At 42.0% G+C, this 27,813-nt stretch overlaps 1 protein-coding gene across 5 annotated transcripts in view; it reads left to right on the top strand.

Annotated features, from left to right (window-relative positions):
• Positions 1 to 27,813, top strand: part of GRIA3 (glutamate ionotropic receptor AMPA type subunit 3) — a 149,540-nt gene that overhangs the window by 105,239 nt on the left and 16,488 nt on the right. For all 5 annotated transcript variants that reach the window (XR_004750109.1, XM_035323693.1, XM_035323694.1 and 2 more), the window contains exons 11-13: positions 4,493 to 4,869; positions 12,312 to 12,510; positions 27,398 to 27,645. Coding sequence is in view for 4 of the 5 variants with exons in the window: in XM_035323693.1 (XP_035179584.1) it covers positions 4,493 to 4,869; positions 12,312 to 12,510; positions 27,398 to 27,645 (824 nt within the window). In the remaining variant the exon portion in view is untranslated. The remainder of the gene's footprint in view (positions 1 to 4,492; positions 4,870 to 12,311; positions 12,511 to 27,397; positions 27,646 to 27,813) is intronic.

Raw genomic sequence — 27,813 nt, 5'->3', positions numbered from 1 at the left:
CTCAGAGTCAGTTGTCACCCCCAACGTGGTCTCTTTGATGCCACTGTGTGCCTGCATTCAGTGCTTTTCAGGTGCCTGGAGGTCTGGCTCCTGATGGAAATCAGGCAGTCAGCAGCTGGCACAGTGTCCCTCTGCTTGTCTGAACATAGGTGCTGAGGGGCACCCCGTAGCACAAACCTCTTGCAGAGTGACCGTAGCCCAGACTCACTTCTTGGAAAGTGATGCACTAGCAAAGAAATTCTTCAGCCCTGCAGACATGAACAACTAGAAAGCACATACCAGCAGGAGCCTAGCTGGTATCTCTTGCTACCTCTACTGCGTGTCTTTGAAGATAGTAAGGCTCATCTTTAGGTCTGTAAGTAGAAGAATTCCATCCCTCCTTTTGGATTACAGAGGTGGAACATCTTATCATTTTTCTTTCTCCATGCAGAGGGATATTTCCATTTACTTTTTTTTTTCCCCTCCTCTTAAGAGTCTTGAGATTTGCAGCCGCCTGGGGTCAGCTTTGAACAGAGTGGGCAGCGCTTCTGTGCTACATGTCCTCCCTAAATCCGTCTTCCCACACTGGTAGGCAGAGAGAAAATGAGCCTCAGAGGAATCCATGACATTTCTCGCCCGGCTTAAATGCAGTGAATATGATGTTTGAAACACCATTAGTCATGAGTGATTAGCAAAGCTTAGTTGTTGAGGTTCTTAACTGCCACCCCTACAACTCTGCACAGGGAACGGCATCTTTGTGGTTGTGTTGTGTGATTTTATTTTTTTTTTAATCTAGTTCAATTTAGTGGGTTCAGGTTATCTGGAGCCATAACAAGAAGAGAGATTCACAACCATGCTGCAATTATTAATGATCCATTAGGGTGCTTAGAGCTTTCCATAAGCTCTCTCCATTTCAATTATTATATATCTAAATAAATAAGCAAAGAGTGGTCTGATTTTAACCTCTCCAGTGTAGCTAATACTCCAGGAGGTGGTAGGGAATGGGGCTCAGGTGCTGGCTTTTTCCTGGGCCACTTTCAGTGCCCATGTTGTTGATGGTTTTCTGAGACCCTATGTCCGAATTCATTCTTATTCCCTTTGCTGAAACAATTGCCAGCATATTCATTTAAGACCCAAGGATGTTTATTAGTGTTCCCAATATGTAGAAGGCCCATCAAATATGGTAGGAATGCAGGAAGACTGAAGTGTTTCAGAAAAATAAATGTTTCTATCCCTAGTAATATTAAAATGCAACTTAAAATCATTTACAAAGAAACGCATGCCGTACGATACGAATGAGAAATGAGAACATGGTAGCAATTGGACATTTAAAAACTGATTTGTCAGTGCTAAACAGAGCATCAGCTTCATCCTCTGAAAGACCCCGCAGGAACATCCCACATGAGCTCAGCTGCTCATGATGGAGGCTTTATTGCATGCTGCATCAGCACTTAGGAAGAGCTCCACTGTGTCTACTTTGGTAATTAAAATATTACTTTGGGAGTATTAAATTTCTCCAAGTCCAGGAAAATACTACAAAAAGTAAACATGCTTATAGCTGATCCAGCCTCTTCCTGCCTCGACAGGCTGGCTGTCCATGTGCATGAGGACAGGTGGTGGGGCTGCCGCCTCCCACCTCAGCTCCACTTCTTGTGGAGTCATTGCCAAGCCTCTGCATGGGTCCTGATTCATTCAGCTTGCTCTAAAAGGGATTAATTTGTAAGCACCTCATTAGTTCAACACCAAACACAGTTAGCCATGGTCAAAGTGCTTAGTCTTCAGCCAGCAGCGGACTCTGCATTTAAAACTGGTGTTCTGTGTGCATGTCATACCTAACTGACTGCAGGCATTTAACATTTAATGGTAGTTAGTTTAATGGTAGCAGTGCCTAAAAGACAAATATACATCTGGGGGGAATTCGTCAGTGAGCAACTTCCAGGACCATCCAGTCCCTTTACCACACTCTACCCATGTGCCCCCAAGTCTCCCTAATACTTAGACAATTAACACATTCATCTGCAAAGCCAGTAAACACCCAGCCATTCACCAGCAACCAGCACTTTCAGTTTCTAGATGAACGCTAAGTTAACTAGATTTTTGCAGCAAGATCAGGTGGAGAGTTTTCTCCTCAAGGAAATCATTCACTCGAGGGGAAAGGCAGTGTCCTGGTATGCATGAATGTCTAAAGGAGCTGAGGGGGGCTGTAGTGATGTTCACCATGGGCTGTGTTTTTCAGATGGCTTCCTTAAGTACGCAGACATGGTTTGATTATTCCAAGCACTGAAACTGTACCAAACCTCTTGGTTGTACACACAAGTGCAAACTGTTAGGAGACATTCCTGAGAGGCTGGAGCAAGTCTGGAGGTTGTGTGCAGACAGAGAAGGCAGGCAGGGCTGCCGTCAGCCCCAGCCTTGCAGCATTGAGAACGTGCCTTGGGCATGACTGCCCAGGTACTCTGCGGCACCAACTGGTACAGGGTAGTGAGGCTGAGGTTAACTTTCCAAGAAGCCCTTGCCATTGCTGCTTATTGAACTTAAACAAATAAATAAATAAGCAAACAAACAAACAAAAAACTTAGTAGGAAGATCAGACAATCAGATATGAATGAAAGTCACAAACATCACCATCAGATTTACATAAAGGCATATTCAATTATTTTATGGCACAGATTTTCATCATTTCTTAATGTTTCCTATTCACTTTTAGTCAAACTTCTACTTAATAAGATTTTAATTTTCTGTCAGATACATACTTACTAGTTAGATACAGAACACTGATTTAAAAGGTGCATAATGGTTTAGTTATTGGTAAGTTAAACTTCCCCTAAGAATCACTTTTTCTTTCTGAAATTCTTAATTATGAATGAAAAGCCATCTTGAAAAGGACCAATGTCATGAATAGTTATAGACTGCTTAAAAAAGAGAGAAAATTACAAAAAAAAAAAAAAAAAGGTATGTAGAGTCAGGATAATTAAACCATTTTCTTAACATGCAAAAAGACTTTTAAAAAACAAAAACAAAAACAAAAACAAAAAAAAATCCTAGTCCCCTCTAATTGCTGACATCAGCTTGCGTACTTCGCTGAATCAAGGTTAGGTTATCAGGTTATGACTTGAATCCTTCTGGTATTAAAATACAATGATAATTAAATATGTTGAAAATCTATTCTGGAATGCTATTTCTAATCAAGTAACTAAGCATTTTTTTATTCTTTTTTTACTTCTCATTCTTACCCTCCCTCGGAATCCAGCAGAGATGTAAGGATTGAAAGGAAGGGGTTCCAGGTATTGCCTCATTGCAAATACCAACACACTGGTAAATGGTAGATGCAATGAGATGAGATTGTGCTTCCATATGACCCATCCTCAGAGCATGGTCTATGTTACAGATCTATAGAGTTGAGGTTTTGTATATTAAAATGGCATAGATTATACTCAAAACTACTGTTTCGCATTTTGCTCAGATAATCCAGGCTATTTACTTCTCAAGGACTCACAGATCTGTATTACTGTTCTTCAGTGACCTCAGAAAGGATGAACTGTCTGGTCCCTGTCTCCCCACTAGTCTTCCATCATCTATTCCTTATTGCAATGGAGTTCCAGAGGAATATATAAGGGGTAGTGCCCAAATCCAGCTGAAATTCAATGACTAATCACTTCTCTCAGGTTCCTTTAAGGACCCTGGACTAATCAGTAAGGCAAGAACTTGCTTTAAGAATGAAAAAGAGAACATCCAAATATAACAAACCCATAATTTGCCCCATGTTCTCAAGACAGGGATATGGATACAGGCTATTACTACAAAATGACATAGGAGTCAAGCAAGTGCTTGCCATCACAGTGTGTCTATCAGGCATACAAGGACAAACCCATGTAGAAGGGAAAAGGGCATGCTCACAAACTAGCCAAAGAATTATTCCCCTTCTCCCCTAATAGCTCCCCTTCATGGAATTAAAAATTAAGAACATCTAACAACTTTTTAATGACTAAAAATGAGATCTAAAGGCCATCAATAATCCACTTGAACTTGAAACACCGAACAAAATCATTTGTTGTTTCATTGTGGTTTTTTTTTTGTTTGTTTGTTTGTTTTTTCCTATTATTTAAGTACGTTAAATACAGTTCATTACTGATCTGGACTTGAAATTACATTCTATATGCAAGTTACATTGACTCTATATGTTATCCCGGAAAATATAGCTTTAATTGTAGTTTAATAGTCCAGTGAAAGTAGTGTTTATTTACCAATTAACTTAACAGAAACAGAAATACATGTTGGTATGTATCTCCCTCTGTCTTGAGGCCCTTGCACAGACATGGTTGTATTTTTTCTTATTAAAAAATTTCTGTCCATGTAGTCCTAAAACAATTTCAATCACTGCAAAATGGGCTGCAAAGAATATGTTTCCTACTCACTCTTGTAATTCATCATCTGATTCATTAACCTCAGACTCTAGACTGTGATCATGTTGCAACTGTTTTGTAACTAACTTGGCTTTGTTTTCCCTTTTCAGAGAGCAGATATAGCCGTTGCCCCCCTCACTATAACATTGGTGCGAGAAGAAGTCATAGACTTTTCCAAGCCCTTTATGAGCCTGGGAATCTCCATCATGATCAAGAAGCCTCAGAAATCTAAACCGGGCGTATTCTCTTTCCTGGATCCTTTGGCTTATGAAATTTGGATGTGTATAGTCTTTGCTTACATTGGCGTCAGCGTAGTTCTTTTCCTAGTCAGCAGATTCAGTCCTTATGAATGGCACTTGGAAGACTGCACAGAAGAGCCACGTGACCCTCAGAATCCTCCTGACCCTCCAAATGAGTTTGGAATATTTAACAGCCTTTGGTTTTCCCTGGGTGCCTTTATGCAGCAAGGATGCGATATTTCTCCAAGGTTTGTTCCATATCATTCCATCACCTTTTTGCATTTTATGGTCGTTTTCTGATGCCATGGTGCATATATGTTACATTTTCAAATTTCTTTTCAATTCCAGTTTTTTGTTTTGACATCCCATTCAATGCTAAGCTTCATCATCAATCCAATGTTCGCTAATATTCACCTCAAAATTGAGTGTCATTGCCTTATAATGCCACTTATGCATTGCTGCCAAACTTATATACACCATGTAGAGGCTGTAAAATGCATGGGGTTTTCTGTATTCAGCAATGCTTGGAGGGCTACCGTGTTTTTGCTGCATATCTCATTTTACGGTCATCTCCTTTGTGCATATAACATATTATGCTTTGCAAAATCTGAATTATTTATTTTTAAAAGCCACATGCAACAGCACTTTAAAACACCTTCACTCCTGCTACAGCTTCTGCTATTTTTGCCTACTTTTTTTGTCCCTCATTTCTCTAATTTTGTTCTTGAACTATCTTTTCATCTATTAGTAATTTGCTTACCACCATGTTTTATATGTCCAGGTCTCCATGTGTGCGCCTCTAGCAGTTATGGTGTGTATCCTGTGTGTGTATTGTTATTTATATCTGGTCTAATCCATTGTCCCTGTGTTCATAGTCAATAAGGTCTAACAAGCATTGCCAGTTTCTATAAAGATTTTTTTTCATTCAAGAAGGCAGTCTTTCTGAATAAGGCTTCAGTAAAACATGCTTCGTATTAGTTCTATTTTAACAGAGAGCGCTGCTATTAGCCATTGTAGAATTGCATTTCTTTTTCAAAGAAGCATTTTGAAAACCACCAGAGAATAGTAAAGTTCTCTCTATTTGAACAATGCATACCTCAAATATTTTTTTAGTAATATATATATGTTCCTACCTATGCACTGTTAAAATACTTAGGTGATGTGCCTGTGGTAAGCAGTAAAATTATCTAGTTTCTTAGTGATGGAACACTATATTTTGCATGAAAATATTTTAAAATCCAGTTTACAGCTATTTTAATTATTAAAATGCCTGTTTAGTACAAACAGAATGCAGTTTTTCCCTTTAACAAGGTTGCTAATTAAATCAAGAGAGACAGATATTTTCTGACTAAGCACTTATATTCAAAATACACCTTAGTAATTTCCATATTTGTGTACCTTTTGCAAGACTTATATCATTCAAAATTTACCAGGTTTTCCTAGTCTAAGAGTGAAAGAAGTGGCAAAACCTCATGGAAGTTTCATGGAAAGGATCATGATTTTGCCTGTCATAATCTAATAATGATCCTTTAAGCTCACAGTCATTGCACGTTCAAATCTGCTAATGACCGCAGAGAGGTCCAGGTTTTTCAGAGATGCTGGCAGATAGATGCCTGTCATCATTTGATGCACATCATTCATATGTTTTAGAAGTCTTGATAGCAGCAGGTAGGTACCATATGTAGCTGACAGATGTGTATACATACATGTGATATTTTTGCCTGGTTATGATCCCACGTCACAGTTCTCAGTGTTTCAGTGTGCTGTCTCACTGTCCTGCTACAGCTGCCAGCCTCCTCTTCCTGTTTATATGCACAGTCTCTGCTTTATTCCCAAATTCTGTAATGAAAATTTGCCTCTCTGCTTGCTGTTAAAAGTGATGGGTAATGATAACATTTAAATTGCTGTTGACCATGTGTGTGCCTAATATAAAGGACCGGGAAATAAGCACTGGGACATCACATGGAAAGCTGTAGGCATTGCACAGTTTCCGCTATGTCTGTTTATTGACAGCAAATAACAGTGCATAGGATTTTTGTTAAGCTCTCATGTGACTCTGACATGCTCAGCCTTATATAACCTTACATAACGAGTGGGACATACTCTATTTTTCTAATATTATTATGAAAAGTGCCTTGTAAATACCTACAAAAAACAGAGACAGCAGTAAACCTATTTATTTTATCTGTCCTTCAGAAGTTGTTAGGTCAACATTAATTCATGGCCCTCATTAGAAGATATTATCTGGGTATTTTTTTATCTTTCATGATAACAGATTCCTGGCAGTTACGTGCATTGCTACAGGAAAGAGAGAGAGAGAGAGATTTAAACCTTGGTTTAAATTCTAGAAACACCATTCCTTTGAGTGATATGTTGGTTTAAGTTGATCTAATGTCAAATTTCTTTTCTGTAGAAGGGACTATTCCCAAGTATTCCATCCTGAATCCGTATCTTTGTAAGGTTATGCCATTCACAATACATTGACTATATGAATGTTTCATACTATTCTATTGCCATTAAAAGGGGCTTCATTATTCCATTGTGAGTTTTGTCTGAATAAATTTGTTATATGAGAGCGTGCAGCACTTGTAGAGAGATGCTGAAAAGCAGTCTGGAGAGATCACTTCTGTACTGGCAGATAAAGGCTCTTTCAGCTGCCTTTGTGTAGAACAACTGTGACATCTAATGACTAGTTAGATCTATCCTTGGTGAGTATGCTATGTGGATATTCCAGAGGATATATCCCTATACTCTCCAATCTGTATTTAATAGGAGTCATCTCAGCTGAATCAGAAAGCAGCCAGAACTAACCAGGTGGTTAGTTCATCCCATGATGGAACCAACACTTGTTCCAGTGGTTCTGTTCTGCTATCAAAGGCTGCTGTGTTTTCTGCATAGTGAGCTAAAGTATTGAAAATTCACTTTTGATGGATCAAAAGCGGATTATTAAATTTGCTTTAATGTAAGATGTGTACAGCAAATTGAATCGGGAGGAAACAGTCACATTTGTAACACCATTCCAAGCAAAAGTATCTTTGAAATCTGTATGAGACTGTTTTAATTTTGCTTTTTATTCATGTGGAACAAAGAGGCTAGATTAATTAATAGCTGATGGAAAAAGACAGGGGGTTCATTAAAAATTATCACAAGAGCTTGGTCATTTAAGAGGCTTTATTTCTAGACCCGTACTTTTGCAGCAGGTCTGAAGAGACTCCTATTAAAGGCCATGGGAATGACTTAGTGGGAGTTTCAAAACAGCAATGAGAGCTGGGTAACTTGATGTTCCTGAAACTCCCACCGCTGGTTCCTATGATGAGAGAATAGAGCATCTCAAGGCAGAGCTTCAGATGCTTTTATTTATTGTGTTGTCTCAACAGCCAAGGTGAGTGCCTCCTGGCCAAATGAGGCCAGCAGGAAAGGCAGAGGCTTGCTGTGCTTGTGAGCAAAGGACTGAGCTCCATGCTTGGGAGGTACCCTGTAGCGTGAGCTCAGAGTGGAAAGGGAGGTCTAGGCAAGCAGATTTTGCACTGAAGTTGTTCAGGGCTTTTTGTCAATATACCAGCTATCTTGTATCAATCATAAGAGCCCAATTAAAAATTAAGTAGTGTGATTAAGTAGTTATTTCTGTTTGTTATATGAAATCAAATATGTTTTATGGCCATGAGTAGAAACAAACTTCAAGCTATTTTGTTAAAAATGGGATTTTGTTTGAATGTGTTATTCTCTGGCCAACTGAATGTGAAATTGAATATTTATTTTCTTTTTCTCTTGTTACTAATTTGCTCTCATTTGACTCCATGCTTCCTTTTAAATTTCCTCTCAAGGTACGCACTCTTCCTGTTTACTTCCTTTTGAAAACACCATCTGACCTTGTTTTGATAATTCTGTAATAATTCTGCTATACCACGGCTTTGTTAGTCCTCTCATTTGTTAACACTCTAATTCACTTTCAAATGATGTTGTGCAATGCATCGATTTATTGAAGCAGTTTGGAAAACGACACGTTAGGATAAAGCATTAGTTGTTTGTTTTCAAATTACAACACTGCACATTTGGACAGGTACATCTTCATCAGAAAAAGTTGTGTTGGTATAAAAGCTGTGATTATTTTTTCTGTGATTGTTATCTGAGTAATAGAGAAACATTTCTGTGCTTCACAGTACAAAACAAACAAGTATTCTCTTATTACCAGCCTTGTTATATACTAACCCTTCTTCTCCCTCATCCCTCTACACCAGCCCCTGCAGTGGGTATGAGGAGTCTTCGCATTAGCAGATGGACTGGGGGGATCTGGGGTGCTTTTGGAAAAGGAGTCTGCCAGGCCATGCTCAACTGTGTTCTTGTTCTTTGATTTTGTCTGTCTGTCCTTCAGCATCAGCTTTGTGGTTTGCTTTGTTTTTCTTTTGCTCCATCCTGTGCTTGACATCAATTACAGCTATGCTACCCCAGAGCACTTCATGGTAGCAGCTGTTCAATCTACCCTTTCGTGCTCATTGGAAGGTTCTGGGAGAAACAATTCCGTAGTGACATCCATTTCTCTTTCAAGTGACCTCAACTCTTCTGAGAACTGCTCTGGTCCTCCTCTAGCAAGACCCCCCTCTTGCACGTGGGACCCTCGCTTGGGGAAGCGCCTTCTTCAACGAATCCAGCCGTGCCCACCTCCCCCTGCTCTCAGCTGTTCTCCATTTTTTGTCCTGTGTCTGTCTGCTTGGTTTATGCAGGTTGCAAGATCTCAGGGGCAAGATATTTTTACTGTTCTCTGTGCATAATACGCTGTACAAACAGGCAGCTCGACACAGACATTTTGTTGTTGCAGCAATGTGGGACTGAAGTTTCACTGGTTTGGAAAATGCTTCTCCTCCTGCACATCTTCACCCCAGCAATGCATCTGTCCTGCAAACAGAAAGGGCAGCTCCTGATGCAAGTAAGACATTTCCCAAGGGAAACTGTAGGGAGAATGAGCGCACACCATTTTGTTTCCAATAATTCCATGAAATTTGTCCAAAGACCCTGTCAAGTCTTTTCTTCGTCTTCCTATTTCAAGAGATGCTGTAAAGCAAGAGTGCCATGGGACCCTGGAGCAGCCAGATAAAGCTAGTCGTAGTGTATGCAAGTGGATATTTCATCTCCTTAGTCTGGCTCTGAAGCTGTCAACCTCACTGCAGGGAGGATGAATTCAACTCCAGGCCCATCTTCAACTCAAAGATGGAAAGTATGTATTGAAAGAATGAATGAAAGAGGGTTGATTTTCACCTGACATAGCCATGTAAAAGCAGTATAGTGTGCTCCAGTCAGGCATCCCACTTCTCTCCATACTCATGGGAGACAGATGGGCACCTTCAGATCTATCCCATACTATAGCAAGTGAGGTAAATCTTGTTCTGAGGGTGTCTGTCTCCTTTCTTTCTCTGCGATGGCTCCAAAGGGAGCCTTACTCGATGAGTTCAGCTGGCACTGCTTTGTAGATGGCTAAAATTAAGTTTTAGCTGATGTGAGAGTTTGATTTGGTGTGTAGGTTATCAAGTTTTACAAAGCAGCTAAAGCAAGACCCTAACTAGTAAGGGATCTGGCCAAAAAGGGCCTTAACCATCTGTAAAATCCCAGAAGATGCTCTCTTGACACCTACAAAGAATGTAGAGTGAGGCAGATTTATTGGCATGCTCCATTATTCTGGCTTTATATTTCTGGAATTTACTTTAGCAACCATTTGGTAGCCCTCTGTTGGTGAACACTGCTGCATCACAGACCCAGCTAGAAACTTGGAAGCCTTTTAACCTCTTGGGAGGCCCTTGGGAAGGGCAGGAAAGCCTCCTCTGCGTGTTGGTGATCCATCAGACGTGTGCCTGCCCTGAGGAAGCACACACAGGCCAGAGCGATGGCGAGTACTCTCAGAATTCATACCTTGGAAGTCATAACTTCCTGATGGACAAAGAGGTGATGCTTCACTCCTTAAGCTTCCTTAAGCCATGTAACCACCTGAACCACCTGGCCCATTGGTACGCAGGTGGTGCAGCAGTCCCTGGGGCTGGCAACCCATAGGAGCCAGCCAGAGCCTGCCCCTCCAGTGGGAGCAGCTGTTCCATGTCCTGGGGAGAGGAGAGTGGAGAGCAGTTGTGTTTCACCTCTTAGCTTGTTTTTCCACATTCCTCTGGCCTATTCCAGACTGCACTCTCTGTTTTTGCGGTGTTGGCAATAATTTTCTGTGGTGTGCTCTTTAATGTTGGATGGATTTTTCTTTTTTTTTCTTTCTTTCATCCTTTCTTTCATCCTTTCTTTCATCCTTTCTTTCTTTCTTTTATCCTTTCTTTCTTTCATCCTTTCTTTCATCCTTTCTTTCTTTCTTTCTTTTCTTTTTTTCTTTTTGATTATTAATTTAATGGGATCTTTTCATGGCTTGGGCAATCTCAGGCTCTGGCCAATACTAGGCAGTTTATCAGCCAACCCCGCCTTGTGTGGGCAAGATGGGGACCCAGACTTTTGCTTTTTTCCCGTCTCCATCTGTTGGTAGGACAACTTGTACCCACTGTCTGGGGATGACACTGAGGGACTAGAATAAACAAACAAACAGGTAAGAGTTTTCTTGTTTTCTATATTTCTTCCCTTCACACAAATTGAGGAGTGCAACACCCAGGTTCCATGGATTTAATACATTTGCAATTGAATATTCCTCCATTGATACGGGTAAAGAATTAAGGGAAAGCATATGAAATAGCTGTCTCAGCTCCTGATTCCTGATCAACACGCTGTGTTTGAAGAATATGCACTGTACATGGCAAGCAAATTCCCCACCCAGCTGAGCAGAGTGGTGCTGGTGTCCATCAGCCCCCAAAAAAACTTGATGAGCCTGATGTTCAATTGCTTTAAAGCAGCAAAGAGCTTTTATAGACACACAGCCTAGATCTCCTAACCTGTAGGTGTTTTGTAATTGTGTATTAATACATAAGAGTGTTTTAGTCCTTACGGTTTTCTTATTTGAGAAAATACATATATATATATATATTATTTTTACTACTTACTACTACATTGCTCTGATGGTTAAAAAGCTGGAATATGCTCAATCTGGAACAGTGGGTTTTAGGCATGCAAATTTCAATTGATTTAAAGTAAATCAGCTTCTTTCCCCACTTCAATATGCAGATTCAGTGTGTAATCCCTGCTAGGTCATGATGCTAAAATGATACTGGATCATACTGGATCATTTTTATTATATTAATTTGGGTGTTTGCTCATGCTTTTTTGCTGTTCACCACATCTTACATTTAAGAGTAAAAGGTATTTTTTTCCTCAAGGCTGGTCAGACCCCAAAGAGCCAGTGATGCTGATACACCACAGCAGGCAAATCAGTCAAGGGGGAAGGCTGGCCAAACAGAAGACTTCTGGCAAAAGACTTCCCCAGCAACGGGCCTGTGGAAGTCAGGAGAGCTTCTTGCTCCCCGAGCCTCCGGATGGGGTGGGCTCAGATGAACCATTATTTCTTTGTCCTTGTTTCCACTGAAAGACTTAAGAGGGTTTAACTAAGTAAGAATAGGTACATGCTGAGCTTGCTCTCCTGAGGAAGGCTATCAGGAACCTCTCCACAGATGCCTGAAGGATGAGGATAACAGGGTTGTGCATGTGAATTTCTCTTCAACAACAAAAAGAAATCAAGGAATATCTTCGACAAAATTTGATGATATGTGTTTTTCCATAGATCTCTCTCAGGGCGAATTGTCGGAGGAGTCTGGTGGTTCTTCACTCTCATCATTATCTCTTCCTACACTGCTAATCTTGCTGCCTTCCTTACGGTGGAAAGGATGGTGTCTCCCATAGAGAGCGCAGAGGATCTGGCTAAACAAACGGAGATAGCCTATGGCACTTTGGATTCAGGCTCAACCAAAGAATTCTTTAGAGTAAGTCGCATGCTTTAAAGCAGTTCTGTTAAATCTCCGTTAGAGGTTTTCTAAACTGTACATGCCTGACACACAGGGCCATGGTTTTCAGTCATTTGTTTCTACCTACTTGTAAAGCTGTTCTGATGAAATCTGCTTTGTGCAATCAGGGCAAGCCTGTGTTCAGATTTTAAAAATGCTTTTTAAAAGGTATTTTATCAAGAATTGGTAGTTTTGCTCAACCTGAAACATCTCAAGATGAAAAGCCTGACCTCTGCTATTGTGAGAAAGGTTTCTAATACCAGTTTCCAAGCCTCGGTCTGAGGAGCAATAATGCAGTCATTAGCACAATATTTAGCAAAGAAAACTCATGGAGGAGTGACTCTCTTGACCTGCTTGTTCTGTTTGCCCAGCTGGCAGCCATTAATGTCATCCAGCATTGGTGTTTACTTGCCAGAATGAGAAGGGGGTGGGAAGCATGTGTTGCCATTTCTATGTGGGGCACTGATTGCTGCTGTTGCTGTGTCTTCATTGCTCACAAGTGTTTGGCTGTGGCTGTATCAAACAGCAAGGATTGAAATGATTGTACCCCAGCACGCTATTGTGTGTTCATCTTGCTAATAGAAATGCTGGGTTTGCAGTATTTGAGGGTGGGGTGAAGTATGTACATTTATTTAAGATCATCCTTTCTTTCTCCACTTGCCAAAACACAAGCTGCGTAGGAGGTCATTAAAAACTGCATAGGAGGGCATTAAAACTTCTAAATAATACCTCAGACTACTTTTTTCTATCTAAAAATGTTATGACCTTGAGAGCTCTTATTTCTGGCCTTTCCAATGGTGAACTGAAATGCTCAGCCCTTTCAGGAAGCTCCCAGCTCTCTCTCAGCAGTGCCAATCAAATGCCATTCAAGCCAGCATTTATTTGTATAGAAAAGTGGTCAGTCTGATTAATAGCCATTAGTGCCTATCGCACATCCTGGTCAAATGCAAGTGTGAGGGAAAAGGGAGCAGTAAAACCCTTGCTGCTGTAGGCTGGTTAAATATTGATGGCTTGTTGAATTTGCTTAAGATGTTGAATGTTTAGGCTACACATGAAAAAGGAAGTAGCAAGCAAAGACTGGAAAAGCTGAGACGCTTGTAAGATAACATCATCACAGATACAAGATGACACACACGTAGGCAGGTGTGTGTAAATCTGACATAAAATCCAGCAGTGAATACAAAGATATTTTATGATTTTTTTTGTACTCAGCCTTACCTATGTGTAATGTCTTCCTATAAAAATGGGTACTTGCTAGTTCTTGTTTAGCCATGGTGGCAGATGCATTACAACAGCTTCTCTTTTGTATTAAAATCCTGTAAGATAAACAGTGACCTTGCTAAGGGTGACGTCAGTGTGTAAAATTTTGTATTTGGATTAATTATCAGCCTCTGGCAGTATTATCTGTACAGGAAAATGAGTTGAGTGGACCTGTCAGAAAAAGTGGTACTACTTGATTAGAAATATAGGTGTTGTTTACAGGCACTGTCGTGTGCTTAGGGGAAAAAGATCTTCCTAGGAGTATCTCGTTACATTAATGCAGAAAGAGAGATTGTCTAGGGGTGTTTCTTCATTTCCGTAATAGTTTGACATAACATGGAAATTCCTTCTCACCCAGAGATCAAAGGAATGAGCGTTTCTTGTGAAAGGATACAAAGTCTAGTGAATGTTTGAATGCTTTGTTGTGCTGGTAATAGTCGTGGGATGAGCTGTGACTCTCATGGTGCTTGGAGAAAGTGGGGCTGTACATGAGGATGATCTGTCAGGGGCTGCAAGCTCCGTCAGGCAGAGGAGGATGAGGTGGAGAGGGAAGAGAGCAGAGCCCTGGTGCAGCAGATCTGGGCGTAATGCCCACTCAGTGGGGTCCGGGTGGGCCAAAATGGGGAGGAGAATGGGCCCCAAGTGGTGCTTGTTTCTTCTTGACGGTCTTAAGGCATCCAATATCATTTCAGTTTTATTAACTTTTGCAGAGTAATTAATTTGAATGGAGTGATGCAGCCATGAAACTGTTATAATTAGTCTTCTTCAGCTAATTTAAGAAGGGCAAAAACTTTGCCGTATATTAAATGCATACACTCACATAAATACTTCATTGTACAGTCTTTATTAGCTACCTAATAAGGTGGTAATGATGTCTGAAAGTTGAAATCACTCCTAGAGGACACTTGGTTTCTGAGTGCCTGCTGCACAGAGGATGCTTGGGCTGTGCTTTGGGCTGCTTTTCTCCCTCTGAGCTCTTTTTGCACCACTTCTGAAGCACCACTGGTAGTAATAGTGGTCTGAGACAGAAAAAGCCGTGGGTTCTGCTGGGTTTACTGTAATGCTTATTCCCCTTGTGAGGGGAATATCCTCATCCTCCCATTCCCCACCAGCATTCAACCAATTTGAGAACAGCTGGCTGAGTGGGTCAGGATCATAACTATTCAGCGAGAAAGGAAGATTATAACTGAGGGGATAGCTACACGAGCGATTTAGTGCAGTACTTAATCTAATTTCCCATACATACGTACACTCACTGTGGCTGTGACATGTGAGAGGTTGCTAAATCTTCCCAGAAGAAGGTACCTGGATGTGAGCAGGAGGTGAGCACATGCGTAGAGGCACCAAAAACAGTAACTTGGCTTTGCAGCTGGGCCTTGGCTTCACACAGGAGGCACAGGGCAGAGGCTATCCCAGGGGCCTGGAGAAGAGAAGGCTCTGGGGAAGCCTTAAAGCAGCCTTCCAGGAGTTACAGAGGGCCTCCAGGAAAGCTGGGGAGGGACTCTATGTCAGGGAATGTAGTGACAGGACAAGGGGGAACAGTTTTAAACTAAAAGAGGGTAGGTTTAGGTCAGATACAAGAAATTCTTCACTAGAACGGTGAAGGTGGTGAGGCACTGGAACAGGTTGCCCAGAGAAGCTGTGGATGCCCCATCCCTGGAAGTGTTCAAGGCCAAGTTAGATGGGGCTTTGAGCAACCTGGTCTAGTGGCTTCCAACACAAACCATTCTGTGATACTAAGATCCCATTGAGAAGCTTTTTGGGGTTTGTCTCTTGACAGAGGTATAAGACGTTTCTCAAACAAAGATACTGATCAAATATTGATCGTCATGCCTTTTGTTGGCCAGTGAAAGGTGCTAGACTGACCACAGTGAGGGAAAATCTCCTAATGCATCAGAGAAGGACATCACATAAAAGAGCTTCAGGTACCCACCATCTCATCTACACAGTTTTAGGAGCTTCCTTAGATCCTTCAGTCCATGGCTCCTTTCTGCCAGCTGCATTTCCAAATAGGATCACTTTGGAAGGTTTCTTTTACAGCGTGGATACCTATCTACATGGAACTGGACTGATACCAGCCCATCGTTTCACATGAACAGATGGTAATGACTTTTAGCCACTTCAGACCTGGTCAGATTCCAGTTAGTGACCTATTTTGTAGTGTAGACTGTTTCCCTAAACGTCACAATGTCTCCCAGATAGATGCTATCCCAGCAATGTAGATTAAAGCTAGATACAACATTGCTGTTTCAGGCATGCATGATGAACATTGTCGGCGTGACATTGCTCTCACGGTTAAAACAATAAAGCATATTTTTTGTAACATTTTCACAGCAGGCTCTATTCACTCTCCTCGGTGGTTGGTGACTCTCTGCATCAGGGTATCTGTCTGCCCAGTATATCTAAGAAACAAATGACCCTTCCTATGTTTTTATGGTTGTTGCTTGTTTCTGCTCAGAAACATTTTATGTTTTGCACTAATTAGCTCATAAAGGCATTTAAATGGCAATCAATACATTACACCAATTCCCTTTTGGCTTCCAAACAGCATTCATCCATACTGAAAATGAGAAGAACCTCTTCTTAGATATTTATTCACATAAAGTCTCAGATTAAAGGCTCAAAAATAACTTTCTTTTTCTTGAAAACCAGCGAAGGACTATACTAGAAAGCAGTTACAAATACATTGCTAGTTTAAGGGCATATCTGTTAAAATTAACATCTTCTAATACATTCATCTAATACATTCAATTAAAGCTTCAGCATATATGAGCAGCTCATCAAATCAATATAACATCATTTAATCCAAAATCAGCACTGAGCCTATGTTCAATACCACAGTCTAATAGGTTTCAGACCTCCAGTATGCATTTATTCAAAAGGCATGAACTTTACAACTAATTAGTAATTCTTATGTAAACTTAGCTGTATTTAAACTTCTGTAGAAGTAGAACATGTTTCTAGACATTTAGAAATAGAAACCGCTCTTCAGTTTATTGTGGTTTCTTTTAATTGATAACTGATAACTGTATTAAGAGGCTTTTGAAAGGTTTCTCTAAAACAACTCATATAGTAGGTGTTTGGTCATTAGTAAACACAGCTGACCAACCAGTACACTTCACTGAAAACCTGAAATTTCAGAAGGTGTCCTTGAATTTTATGTAATATGACAAGACTGTACAGGATGAAATATTGAGATAGGTGACATTTAGCAAGATCTTCCATTAGGTCTTTCTCTTTTTTTGTGGGAAACAGAAGCATCTCATATCATACCTTTACCAGTGTAGTTAATTACTGCTAACTAAAACTCAGAGGAAAAAAAAGGAGGCCTCAAAGGACTGATATTTTATTGTACAACTTTGCATTTTTCTCAACAATGGTTTCAAGGATGTCCCTGACAAAATAACTGCTATCCAACAGTTCCCCAGTGCCTCAGATGGCATGACTTGCTGTTCTCAAGTCAGTTCCTATTTTTTTCTCCTGGAAATGGCATCAGTTCTTGGGACTGTTAGGAGTTTCAGCAGAAAGGCCAAAGATCCTTTGGATATGATGGTTCTTCTGCTACAACTAGTTACTCCTACCTGGTACTGATATTCACTGAAATTGCTTGTGCTGTTGATAAAGAGAAGACTTCAAGCTCAATGCCTGGAGAAGTCAAACAGGATGACAGCCTTCAAGCACGGCTTAGATACTTGAGATATTATTTTTAGGATTTTTTTTTTCAACATTGTATTGTATTAATTGTATTAACAATTGTATCAACAATTGTATTGTATTAAGCTGTATTCACAGCTTAAATTAAACTCTCTGTTACTTCAGGACACATGGGAGCAATAGCTGAGTTGAGGACACCAAAGAGCCGATAACACATGTTTTTCTGATGCCTCCCATGGGAAGGCTTCACCTCTCATTGCATTTGGATACCCTACCCAGACACTTCAGTAGTCTCTTTCTCTTAATTAACGTTGTGTTAGGAAGCAATACTATTCTCCTACTCTTTTGCAGGAATACTCAGCACTTAAAATTCCTTTTCAGCAGTTATCTCAAAAAGTGGTACTTTCTGAGTCAGGCTCAGATCTGAGCCCTTTATGGACCTCATACGTAAACAAAAATATGATATAAAAACATTTTTAAGACACAGAAAGTCATACTAAGAATGGGCCTAAAATGGTCCCCACTTTCACTTTTTCTCTCTTCTTGGTTTCATGGTCTGAATAATTCAACAAGAGCAGACAGAAAAGCATGCAATGTCCTTGCAAAATGCTTTGTGTTTCTTTTAAAAAGAACTTTAAATATGGCTTGTTTATCCGATAAAACTAAGGCTGATATAAATATATATATATTCAAAAGAAAAGAAAAGAAAAAAAAAAAACACCAGGCAGTTTAGTGCCAAAGCAGAAAGTGAACATTTATCTGAAAAAATCGCAAAAGAACAAATAAATAGATTAACCCCAAATTCCTTGATTCCTTGGAAATTAAAAAAAAAAAAAAAAATCCTTAAACTCATCTAAAGGATTTTGAAATACCTTCCATTAAAAACACTTTGGGTACCTAAGACACTGTGGGTACCTTTTCTTCAGGCAGTGCTCTGTAATGGGCTGAACAAGGTGGGGCTGTGGTTACACCCGTGGGTCCCTGCTGGATGCAAAGAGCCAACTGCCTGTGGTGATCCCAACCCAGCCAAAAGCATGCAGAGACTCTGAGCCCCTGGGGCCCTCAGCATGAGGGAGAGCTGTGGCCAGCAAGGCCAGTCCCTGAGGGTGGAAAGCTGGGTAGGCAGGGGCACAGCACAATCCCAAACCCATTACGGAGAGAGGGAGAAATAATGACTCTAATAGGCTCTGAAGCACTAGCATATTATGCACCAGTTAGAAGATAAAGAGCTCATTGCTTTCCTCTGATAAGGTTGTAGGACACCGAGAGGCAAAGGAAATAAATTCTACCAGCAAGCAGTTTAGTTGAGACAAAGCCATGAATTATGAACCAACAGTTGCCATGTGATTTTTTTGCGTATTTTGCAGTCAAACAGTACTGAGACCATCATTAAAGCCTATTAAAGCCACCATTGTGAACTCTGTACCTGCAGTGCAAAGGGTTTCATCTGTAGTTAAACTCCTTGATTTTTAATTTCAATTTCTTTTTTGCTAGTGAAGATGAAGGACTTGTTTCTCGCACAGAATTCGTACACGTTTTCCTTTTGCCTTTGGATAAAACTATGATTAGCACTTTCAAGCTTTCAGTATTCCTGACACCAAACAAAGCAACACAGTGATCATAACAAATGCCTGACAAAAATATTGAAGTGTGTTTGTATTTATGGACTTTAAAGAATAGAACATCACAGAAAGGTGATAGCTTCAAATATGAGCTGCGTCCATCTTTGATGCGCAACGTGGCAGCAATTAATCAGAAAAAGTACTATGTTTTAACTGCTTTTCAACACAGAAAATATGAAAAGCTTATTCACCCATATATTCTTCTCTCCCTTCCCTGTTTGACATAGGTGAGTGAGTGCATGGATACTGAGGTGAAAGTGTGTGCAGGGAGTTCACCAGCTCTCCATTGCACAGTGATGCACAGTCTACTTGTAGGTTATTTTCTCTTAATTTGTCGAGCCTCCCTTCTGCCACATGGCTAACAGGCAGTTTTAAGATGACAGGAAATCAAATGTGAAATAATTATAAAAGAAATGGTTTCCCATGAAATGATCTAATGTCCTTAAGCCTATGGATTGAAAAGGAAAACGTATCCTTATGGGAAGTAAAATTAGCAGCTCATCCATCATCCACTCCTTGGCAAAGGATGTGTTTGTGTGGAAGCAGGGGTTAAGGTACCCAAACCATTTTACTAACATCAACAGAGAAGCCAGGATTCAGTGAAGCTTTCAATCAACATTCGTAACATATATTTGAATAAATCTCTCCTTATCTTCAATAACAGATGGCATTTGCCTATCAGCTCTACTTGTGCTCCTTGTTTAGGCTTTCCAGCTCACATACATCTCGTTCCTGTTCAGAAATTGATTTCTCTAAGTCCAGGGTTGCCGACTGTGTTGCGCGGGGGAATTTTGTGCTCGGGTCCAGCAGTGAGCATGGAGCCGAGCCCACAGTGAGGATGAGTGCAGTGGATAGCAGTGGGTTAATCAAATAACCATGTCTGCACTAGAGGAGGAAGCACGGAGCACCTCGGGGGAAAATCACTTGCTATTTGAATGCTCTACTTCTTGGAGAACAGCTATATGATAATGATAATGACATTGCTCAAGACAGTGAGGACCCTGGGTTTTCAAGTCTCTCCTACTTAATGTAATGTGGCCTTGTCACATTAATATGTGCTTGTTATGGATTCATTTAAAATACATGGGTGCTGTACTTACAATGCTGCTACTGTTACTTTTGCATAATTAGAAAATACATGAAGGTTTAGAAACTCTAATGAGAATATGAAACATCCCCTCTTGCAGTCCGCTGGGGTTTCTCCCTCATTGCCTGTATGTTGGCCTGTTCTGTCTGGAGCTGAAAACTCATTAGGCCTGACAGTGTTCAGATACTGTGCTGGAAACACTGTTTTCCATTAATTTATTATGGGCTGAACCCAGAGTAGTGCTGGGGAGTTGCTCGGTTGCCCAGACAAGACTAGTCTGCTAAATGTGTCACAGCTGGAAGGATGCCCCTCCGCCTGACATAATCCTGCCCTCCAGCCATTCATGCATGCTGCCTCCTGCTCCCTGGGCAGACAGACAGACAGATGGATGCACATTCACACAGCACAACCATACTGGTCTACAGTGGTGCCACCAGCCCCGTTCATCGCCTCTTCCTTGTGGTGAGCACTCAATGTGCATGGCTCCGGCCATGAATCACAGGAGGATTTACAAAGACAGCTTGTCTCCTGGTAAAGACTTTCATTTTAATTTTCCGATCAGTGTTGCAATGTGCAGGAATGGATGGCAGCAATAAAGCGAGGAGATGAATCTAGGCACAGGCTGAAGTTCAATATTGTGCCAGGAAGGGAAGTTTTAAATCTTGATTTACATTCGGGTCCTCAGACTGTTACTGATGTGTCAGTGAAGTCTCGTTGCAGCCAGAGTGACTGTTTGCTTGCCTGTCTGTGTGAGCAGAGAGCACCTGAGACAAGGTGTCTGTTACAGCAGCTGCCCACTGCCAAAGCCCATGTTTTCAAAATGACCATGATGCACAGGAAGAAAGCCTCAAAAGAAAACTCTTACATGTTATTTTTACAAGATGGACTTTTCTCTTGTAATTGGGACACTCTGAGTGTCAGGTGTGGTAAAGCAGGAATGCTGCTGGAGCCTGGAGGATTTTTTTTGCGGGCTTTGTCCCTATCCCCTGCATGTGCAGTGCTGATGATGGGCCTCCCTGCACACCTCCTCCTCCTCCAGCTCCCTCCCAGGCTCCAGCCATGCTCTGCCCAGGGGTGGAAGCAGCCGGGAACTTGGGGGTGACTGCTCCAGAAAGTGCTCACTGTCCTGACAGCCCCCGTATAGGGACTGGTCAAGCCTTTGCTTAGGGGACCCTAGAAGGAAACAGGAGGCCCTGGGCTTGTGGGCCTGATCCACCAGCTCTCTGAGCTTCATTTGCCTCAACTGGGAAAGGAGATTACCACTTCTAAGCTGAAGTTAGAGCTTCATTAGCCTTGGTAACAAACCACCATGACAGTGTCTCCCATCCTGAACTTGACAGTGCGCTATTCACCCTTTCCTTTATATTTATGCATACAATGTCTTGTATATTCCTGCAAATATAAGGACTAGTTCACATACATGTGCTTTGGCCTTGCTTATCAGCAGCATCTCCCAAATCCATATGCTGTGGATAGGGTTTGGCAGATCTGGGGGCTGGCCTTGCTGAAAGAGAAGCACCCTATGTGCACTCGTGGCTTCCAACCTACTTTCTTCTGCCTGGAATCTAATAAAAACACGAGGTTCATGTAATGATGGGATTGATTTTTCTGTCCATATAGGTAAGTGAATTGCTGGCATCACAAGTTATCTGTGGCTAAAAGCTGTGACATTGATCTATTAGACTGTGCCCTACGACCTTAGTAAATGACATCCCTGCCTTCATGTCCACAGCTGGGAAAGGGGACTAACGTGCCCTCAGGCCTTCTCTGAGACCTACTTTTTCCTTCTCAGTAAAGAGCTTGGAAATCTCAGGCAGAGGCACCTTAGCAATAATATTTATCACATTGATGTTGTTGAAGCAGCAGTGTTAGGCCAGGCTCCACCTGCTCCAGAGCTGGCATTTGGCCAGGTGCACCGGCCCCTTCCTTGCACTCCTTCCTGAGGCTGCTCTGCACCACGCTTGCAGGAGCAGACAGGCATCCATCCGATCAAATCTTGTCCAGAAGACCAGGATGGTGGTAACCACTCGGTTGTGGTTTGCCACACTGGGAGCAGCTCCCAGAACCAATGGGTCTCTAAGTGATCCCAAAGCCAGGTGGCAGATGTGGTAGCAGGGCAGGCTCCTGGTCCCTTTTCACTCCTGTTGAGTAACTTGCTTTTTAATGGTTCATAAGCTGCTGGATTCATTACCTGTTGTAGAAGAGCTAATTGCGCATGTGGAAGAAAAGCAATGATGGATGATAATGAAGCTCAGGTTCACACTTAACTACTCATGTTCGTATCAGTGAGGCGTGCATCTATATTAAGGCAGCATGCATTATTCAGATTAAATACCTGCACTGGTTTTAGTATGGACCTTTGTGTTTTGTGTCAGCAACATCCGTCTGACTTAGGGCTATTAATTTCCCTTGTTGAAGAGCTATAATGTGGTGGCAAAGCTGGTATAGTAGAGGAGCATGTGACCTCTGCTGCTTCAGGTCCTTTAGAGATGCCCCTGCCTATCCCCGTGGTCAGGATGCACCATCCAGTTTGCAGCAGTCTATCTGACATTTGCTGCATGTCCGTGTTGCATTTACTGCATTTCAGTGCATATTGGGCTACTCCAAAGTATATAAAGCCTATATATAGCTCTGAGACCAGGCAGTAGTAACTGGCATCCTTCTGGGTCTTCTCCCTCTTCAGCCCACCAGCCCCATTTGTTACAATGGCATTGTGGTCATGAAGTGTTCTCCCACTTGTCCTTGGTTACTGTGGGCATCTTTTCTCTTTCTCAAGTCTCTTGTTTCTTTGTTCCTCTCTCAGTTTTGAAGACATGTAAAAAATGTGAATCAGTATGGTCTGAAATGTTAAATGTACAGACTGAGAAAAGAGAAAATGTGCAGTTTATTTTAAAAGCAGAATTGATTTAGGTGAATTTGGCATATGACTGGATTATCACCAGTAATCATCTGTAAGAGAACATTTTTGCGCTTGACTGCCGTGAAGTAATTTCCTGGTGCCCATCAGAAGAAACAAATGTCAATTTTTGATCCTTTTAACAAAATATTACACTAGTGTGCAACAGGAGGGAATTTTGAAGAAGTTCTGCATGTAGCGGAGGAGGTGGCAGAAAGGGCAAAACCGTCTGAAACGGGCAAAGGGCATCCCTGTAACAGACTTCAGCTCTAGAGGAAAAGCACTGTTGCTTTTCAAATATAACAGCTTCATGACACTCAGCAGCAGAGGAGCTGACACAACATCACTTTTAGCCGAAGTGTGAGACAGATGTCTGCAAGTGGGGAAGGTAATGCGGTCAATGGGATAAGGCTTCCGCCACAAAGATTCTTTAGAGGTAAATTTAACCAACATCAAATAACCCTGTGAGAGTTGCTAGCTTTTGTGGTATCTCTTTAGGCATTTTTGAGTATGTGAATGAGGAACCTACGTGTCTGGTCATAGTGCTGTGGGGCCTGGCCTGATCGCGCTGAGCTGCTGATGCTGGAGGGTGGACTGAAGCAGTAGGCATGCTGATGGGTCACTCTGACACCATCCTGCCACTGTTCTGCCACTGTTCTGCCACTCTGCCACCAACCTGCCACCATCCTGCTGCTGTCCTGCTGCCATCGAGCCACGCGAGGCACACAGGCCTGGCCTAGGTCATGCCACACATCTTGGTGCTGTGTCTTGGTTTGGTTTTCTGTTGAGGTGCTGGAGCCAAACCTGCTCAAAAACAGGGAGAATTGCAAGGCAAAATTAAGTTAAAAATGTGGATGGCTCGACTTGGCACTTCCTTTGATGATACTGCCACTTTGATGATACACTGCCACCCGGAGGAGGCAGGCGTTTGGGTGCTGGGTGGTGACAGGCCCAGAGGGAGCTGCCTGCCTGATGCTGGCACCGCGGCCTGGTGGCACCAAGCACTGCCCTGTGGGTGCCTCGCCCTGGGGGGGGGAGGGGGAGAGGCTCTATTTATGTCTGCAGCAAGGGTCTAATCATGGAAAGATGCTATAATGTGTCCCGAGGCCTAGATGAAACCCTGAAAGTGTTGCTTTTAAGAAAAAAAATGATAATAATATACCCTTGAAATCCCAAGAAAATGAGTGTGACGGACTTCTTGAGAGCAATATCAAAGAAATGAAATAGGAGTTGCAGAGCACAAGGAGTTATTGCAGTTAGAGGCTTTGAATTGGCTTAAATCTTTGCTTTTAAGCTTTTTTTTTTTTTTTTTTTTTTAATATCTCCTTAAAAGTAACACTTTAATGAGAGGGAAAATGTTTTACTACCTCTGAGCTCTACCAGTGGTGTAGATCTGTCCAACCTTACCCTGTGTGGGAGCATAAATCCTTTTTGTACCAGGCACCTCTGTGGCCAGACCCCCTTGCAGGTGTGACTTTTAGGGGCTTCTGCTTTTGTTTGTTTTTTGTGTGTTTGGTTTGGTTGGGTTGATTTTTTGGGTTTGTTTCTGTTTTTCTTTTTTGAGTCAGTTGGAAAATTGGACAAGCATTTACTCCAAACACCATCTTTCATTTCATCTCTTTGTGTATATGACCACCTTTAGCCAATCAGCCATTTCATTGAGTGGAGTGGGTGCAAAATATGGTCCCTAAGGCAGGCAAAAACACCCTGGTGCTTTCCCAGACACCAAACCCAGCCTCAGGCTGTGAGGAGCAGCACCAGCCCCACAGGACACAGCAGCACGGAGCCTGCACAGGTACCATCCCCACTCCTGGGACCTCAGCGAGGCCCTCCTTCATGGACTCTGGGCCCTCCAAAACTGACTTGCCATATGCATTTTTTAAAGCTTCCTAGCTTGCACATTCTTGTCTACTTAGATCAGACCAGACTGCTGTACCCATTTAGTTAATTTGTTAATAACAAGGTACTGCAAAAATCCCACTAGGCAGAAAGAGATGTGGGCAGTGATCATATAGAAGTGTCCTGATTTTTATTAACCAGATCATTCAGAAGAGTAAAATGAAGGTAGCAAACTCTAAAACCTAGTTTATTTGTTGAAGTTTAAAATAAATCTGTGGCCTTATATTTTTGAATCATGGAATTTGGGTTTTTGAATGATGGATGATAATGTTCACTCTTTGCCCTTGGAGCAGGGACCATGCTATGCTCAGACCATTTGCAGCTCTGAGTCTGCTTGGCACTCATCAGATAACTGTTATTATTAACGATGCACAGATGTATTGGCAATTGCTTTTAGGCAGGCAGGCCAGCTGGAAAGAGCATGAAAGAACTTATTAAAGACGCATTCCGGTGTGAGCTAGAAGATGAAAAGGAAAAGAAATTATGGTTTATCTGTGTAATTAAAGGTACAGAGGAAAACAAGCAGAAGCATACATAGTATCTGCACTATTTTTGAAGGCAAACTACTTTAGCTGGCTGAGAGATGTAAAGAGAACCAGTAAAGCCACATTTTTACCTTCCTTTTGTCCTTTAGATGCCCATTTCCAAATATAAATGGGCAGGTGCATTTGTATTATTTATGTTAAAAGAAGATTAAGGTTGAAGGGACAAGCACCTTGAAACTAGGACACAGCAGAATTAACATTGCTTATGCAATCCCTGTGTTGGCCAAGCAATCTGTTTCTGTTACGTTTCTGCGTGAGCAGATTGAATGAGCAGAGTGGGCAGCTCTGGCCATGGTCAGCCCCATGCTGGGGGCAGCAGCAAGCTCTGCCCCTCACACAGCTGTGCACAGATGCCCACAGGGCACGAAGAAGATGGCAGCCACCACACCAGTGACATTCACCAACTGTGGGCAGCTCCCAGAGCCCTGCAGGGACACCCGTCCTTGCCTGGTGTTCCTCGTGCTGACAGGAGGACTCACATAGCCAGTCTTCATCCAAGGGGTGTTTGACATGCAAATCCCTCTGGCTTGCTTTTAGCAACCCGCCCAGCCAGCTAGCTTCTAATGAAGCCACATTGCATTGCCGTCTCTCCGATTTCCTATTGTCAATGGTCCTCATTTTAATTGGTTTGCATTTTTCACCTCATCAGGAAGGATAGTTAAAATAAAATCTTGCCCTCCATGCTCTTCGCTCTCTGTCATAGCAACACTAGCTGGGTATTTTAATCTGAAGAATGGTGAAGGCAGGATTTACTTCCCATGAAATGTTTGCAGGCTGGCTGTTAAGCATTGCATTATTCAAAACACATTAAATTGTCCTGAATGAGGAGGAAACGTGTCTTGATCATCAAGCTGATGGACATTAATGGTCTTCTGCCACAAGTTTGTTAAATTTGAGCTAGATTTAGCTACTGCGTGTTTCATTCCCGTTCTGCGAGGAAGGCTGTGGACAGGAAACTGGCAAGGAGTAGGAGGCATAAATTCAAGATAAACACAGCCTGGGCTGAAAGCCTTATATAAATCCTTGGGATCTCTAGACTGGAGAGCAATACGGTAAGTGTTACTGCCTTCTATCGATCAAGGAGGGAAGTTTAACTGGTAGTGCCAGATAGGGATGCCTTGGAGCCTTGAGGTGGCTTCAACATCTGAGGGTGGTTTAAATCTCACTGGCGAGGAGGTGGGAGAGGGGGAAGTAATGCATTTCTCAGCATTTCCAGCATCACAGAACCTGTGTGCTGATCTAGAGGCTGTTAGCAATGGCTCAGTCTCAAAAAACAGGAGAAATTTTAAAAATATATATGTACATGGCACACAAGCAGTTAACCAGCAATTGCTTGAGCTCATTGCTAATATTTGTGTTTCCCATCTTTTAGGAGAATGGGAAACTGAATTTTGAAAGTTTGATTATTACATAAGAAAGGGTTTTGTTACTGCTGTTTATATCCCTCATGTGAGCACCACTGTTAGAGGCCACTCCTGTATCATAAACCTTACACCGCTGCTGTGAAAAGCAGGCTCCTGCTTTGCTGGGAACATTTAATAAGCAAGCGGCAGTGTTTATTAACTGTGACTGAGCACAAAAACCATTGCTGAGGAGTTGTGTGGAAAGGAGAGGCTGCTTCTGCAGATGTTGGCCATGACGGAGCCAGGGCTGAGCATCGTCCCCTTGGCTGGGTGGCAGAGCAGTATGTGTGTAGGCAAACCCACCTCAGGAAGGAAACCACAGCATTTTTTTCATTCTGACAGCAATTAGTGGAAGAAATGCTTGAGATGTGTCCCCCCTCCCAAGCACTTCCATGGTTTGGTAGTGCCCAGGGGGCTTTGCTGGCACAGCAGCCCCAGGTGACACCGTGCATCCCCGGTGCCCACGTCGCTCTTCATTTCCCTCCTTTCCTCTCCCCCAGAGATCAAAAATTGCCGTCTATGAGAAAATGTGGTCGTACATGAAATCAGCTGAGCCCTCTGTGTTCACCAAAACCACGGCGGATGGGGTGGCAAGGGTGCGCAAGTCGAAGGGGAAGTTTGCCTTCCTGCTGGAGTCGACGATGAATGAGTACATTGAGCAGCGCAAGCCCTGCGACACCATGAAAGTCGGCGGGAACCTGGATTCCAAGGGCTATGGTGTAGCCACCCCCAAAGGCTCAGCATTAAGGTGGGTGGAATAATATAACAATATCCATGTTGTTATAGTATTCCACCTACCCTGATGTATTGTGTTGTCATTTTCTTTCTTGTGGATTTTGAGGTAACTTTTAAAGTTTAAAAATCTTCAATATTCCATGGAGTTAAATAAGACGGTAAATTATGGTTTTGTTTATTT

This window comes from Oxyura jamaicensis, chromosome 4, assembly GCF_011077185.1.
Source record: "Oxyura jamaicensis isolate SHBP4307 breed ruddy duck chromosome 4, BPBGC_Ojam_1.0, whole genome shotgun sequence".
Lineage (NCBI taxonomy): Eukaryota > Metazoa > Chordata > Aves > Anseriformes > Anatidae > Oxyura > Oxyura jamaicensis.
The sequence above is the reverse complement of the archived record's forward strand: the minus strand, read 5'-3'. Positions and strand labels throughout refer to the sequence as shown.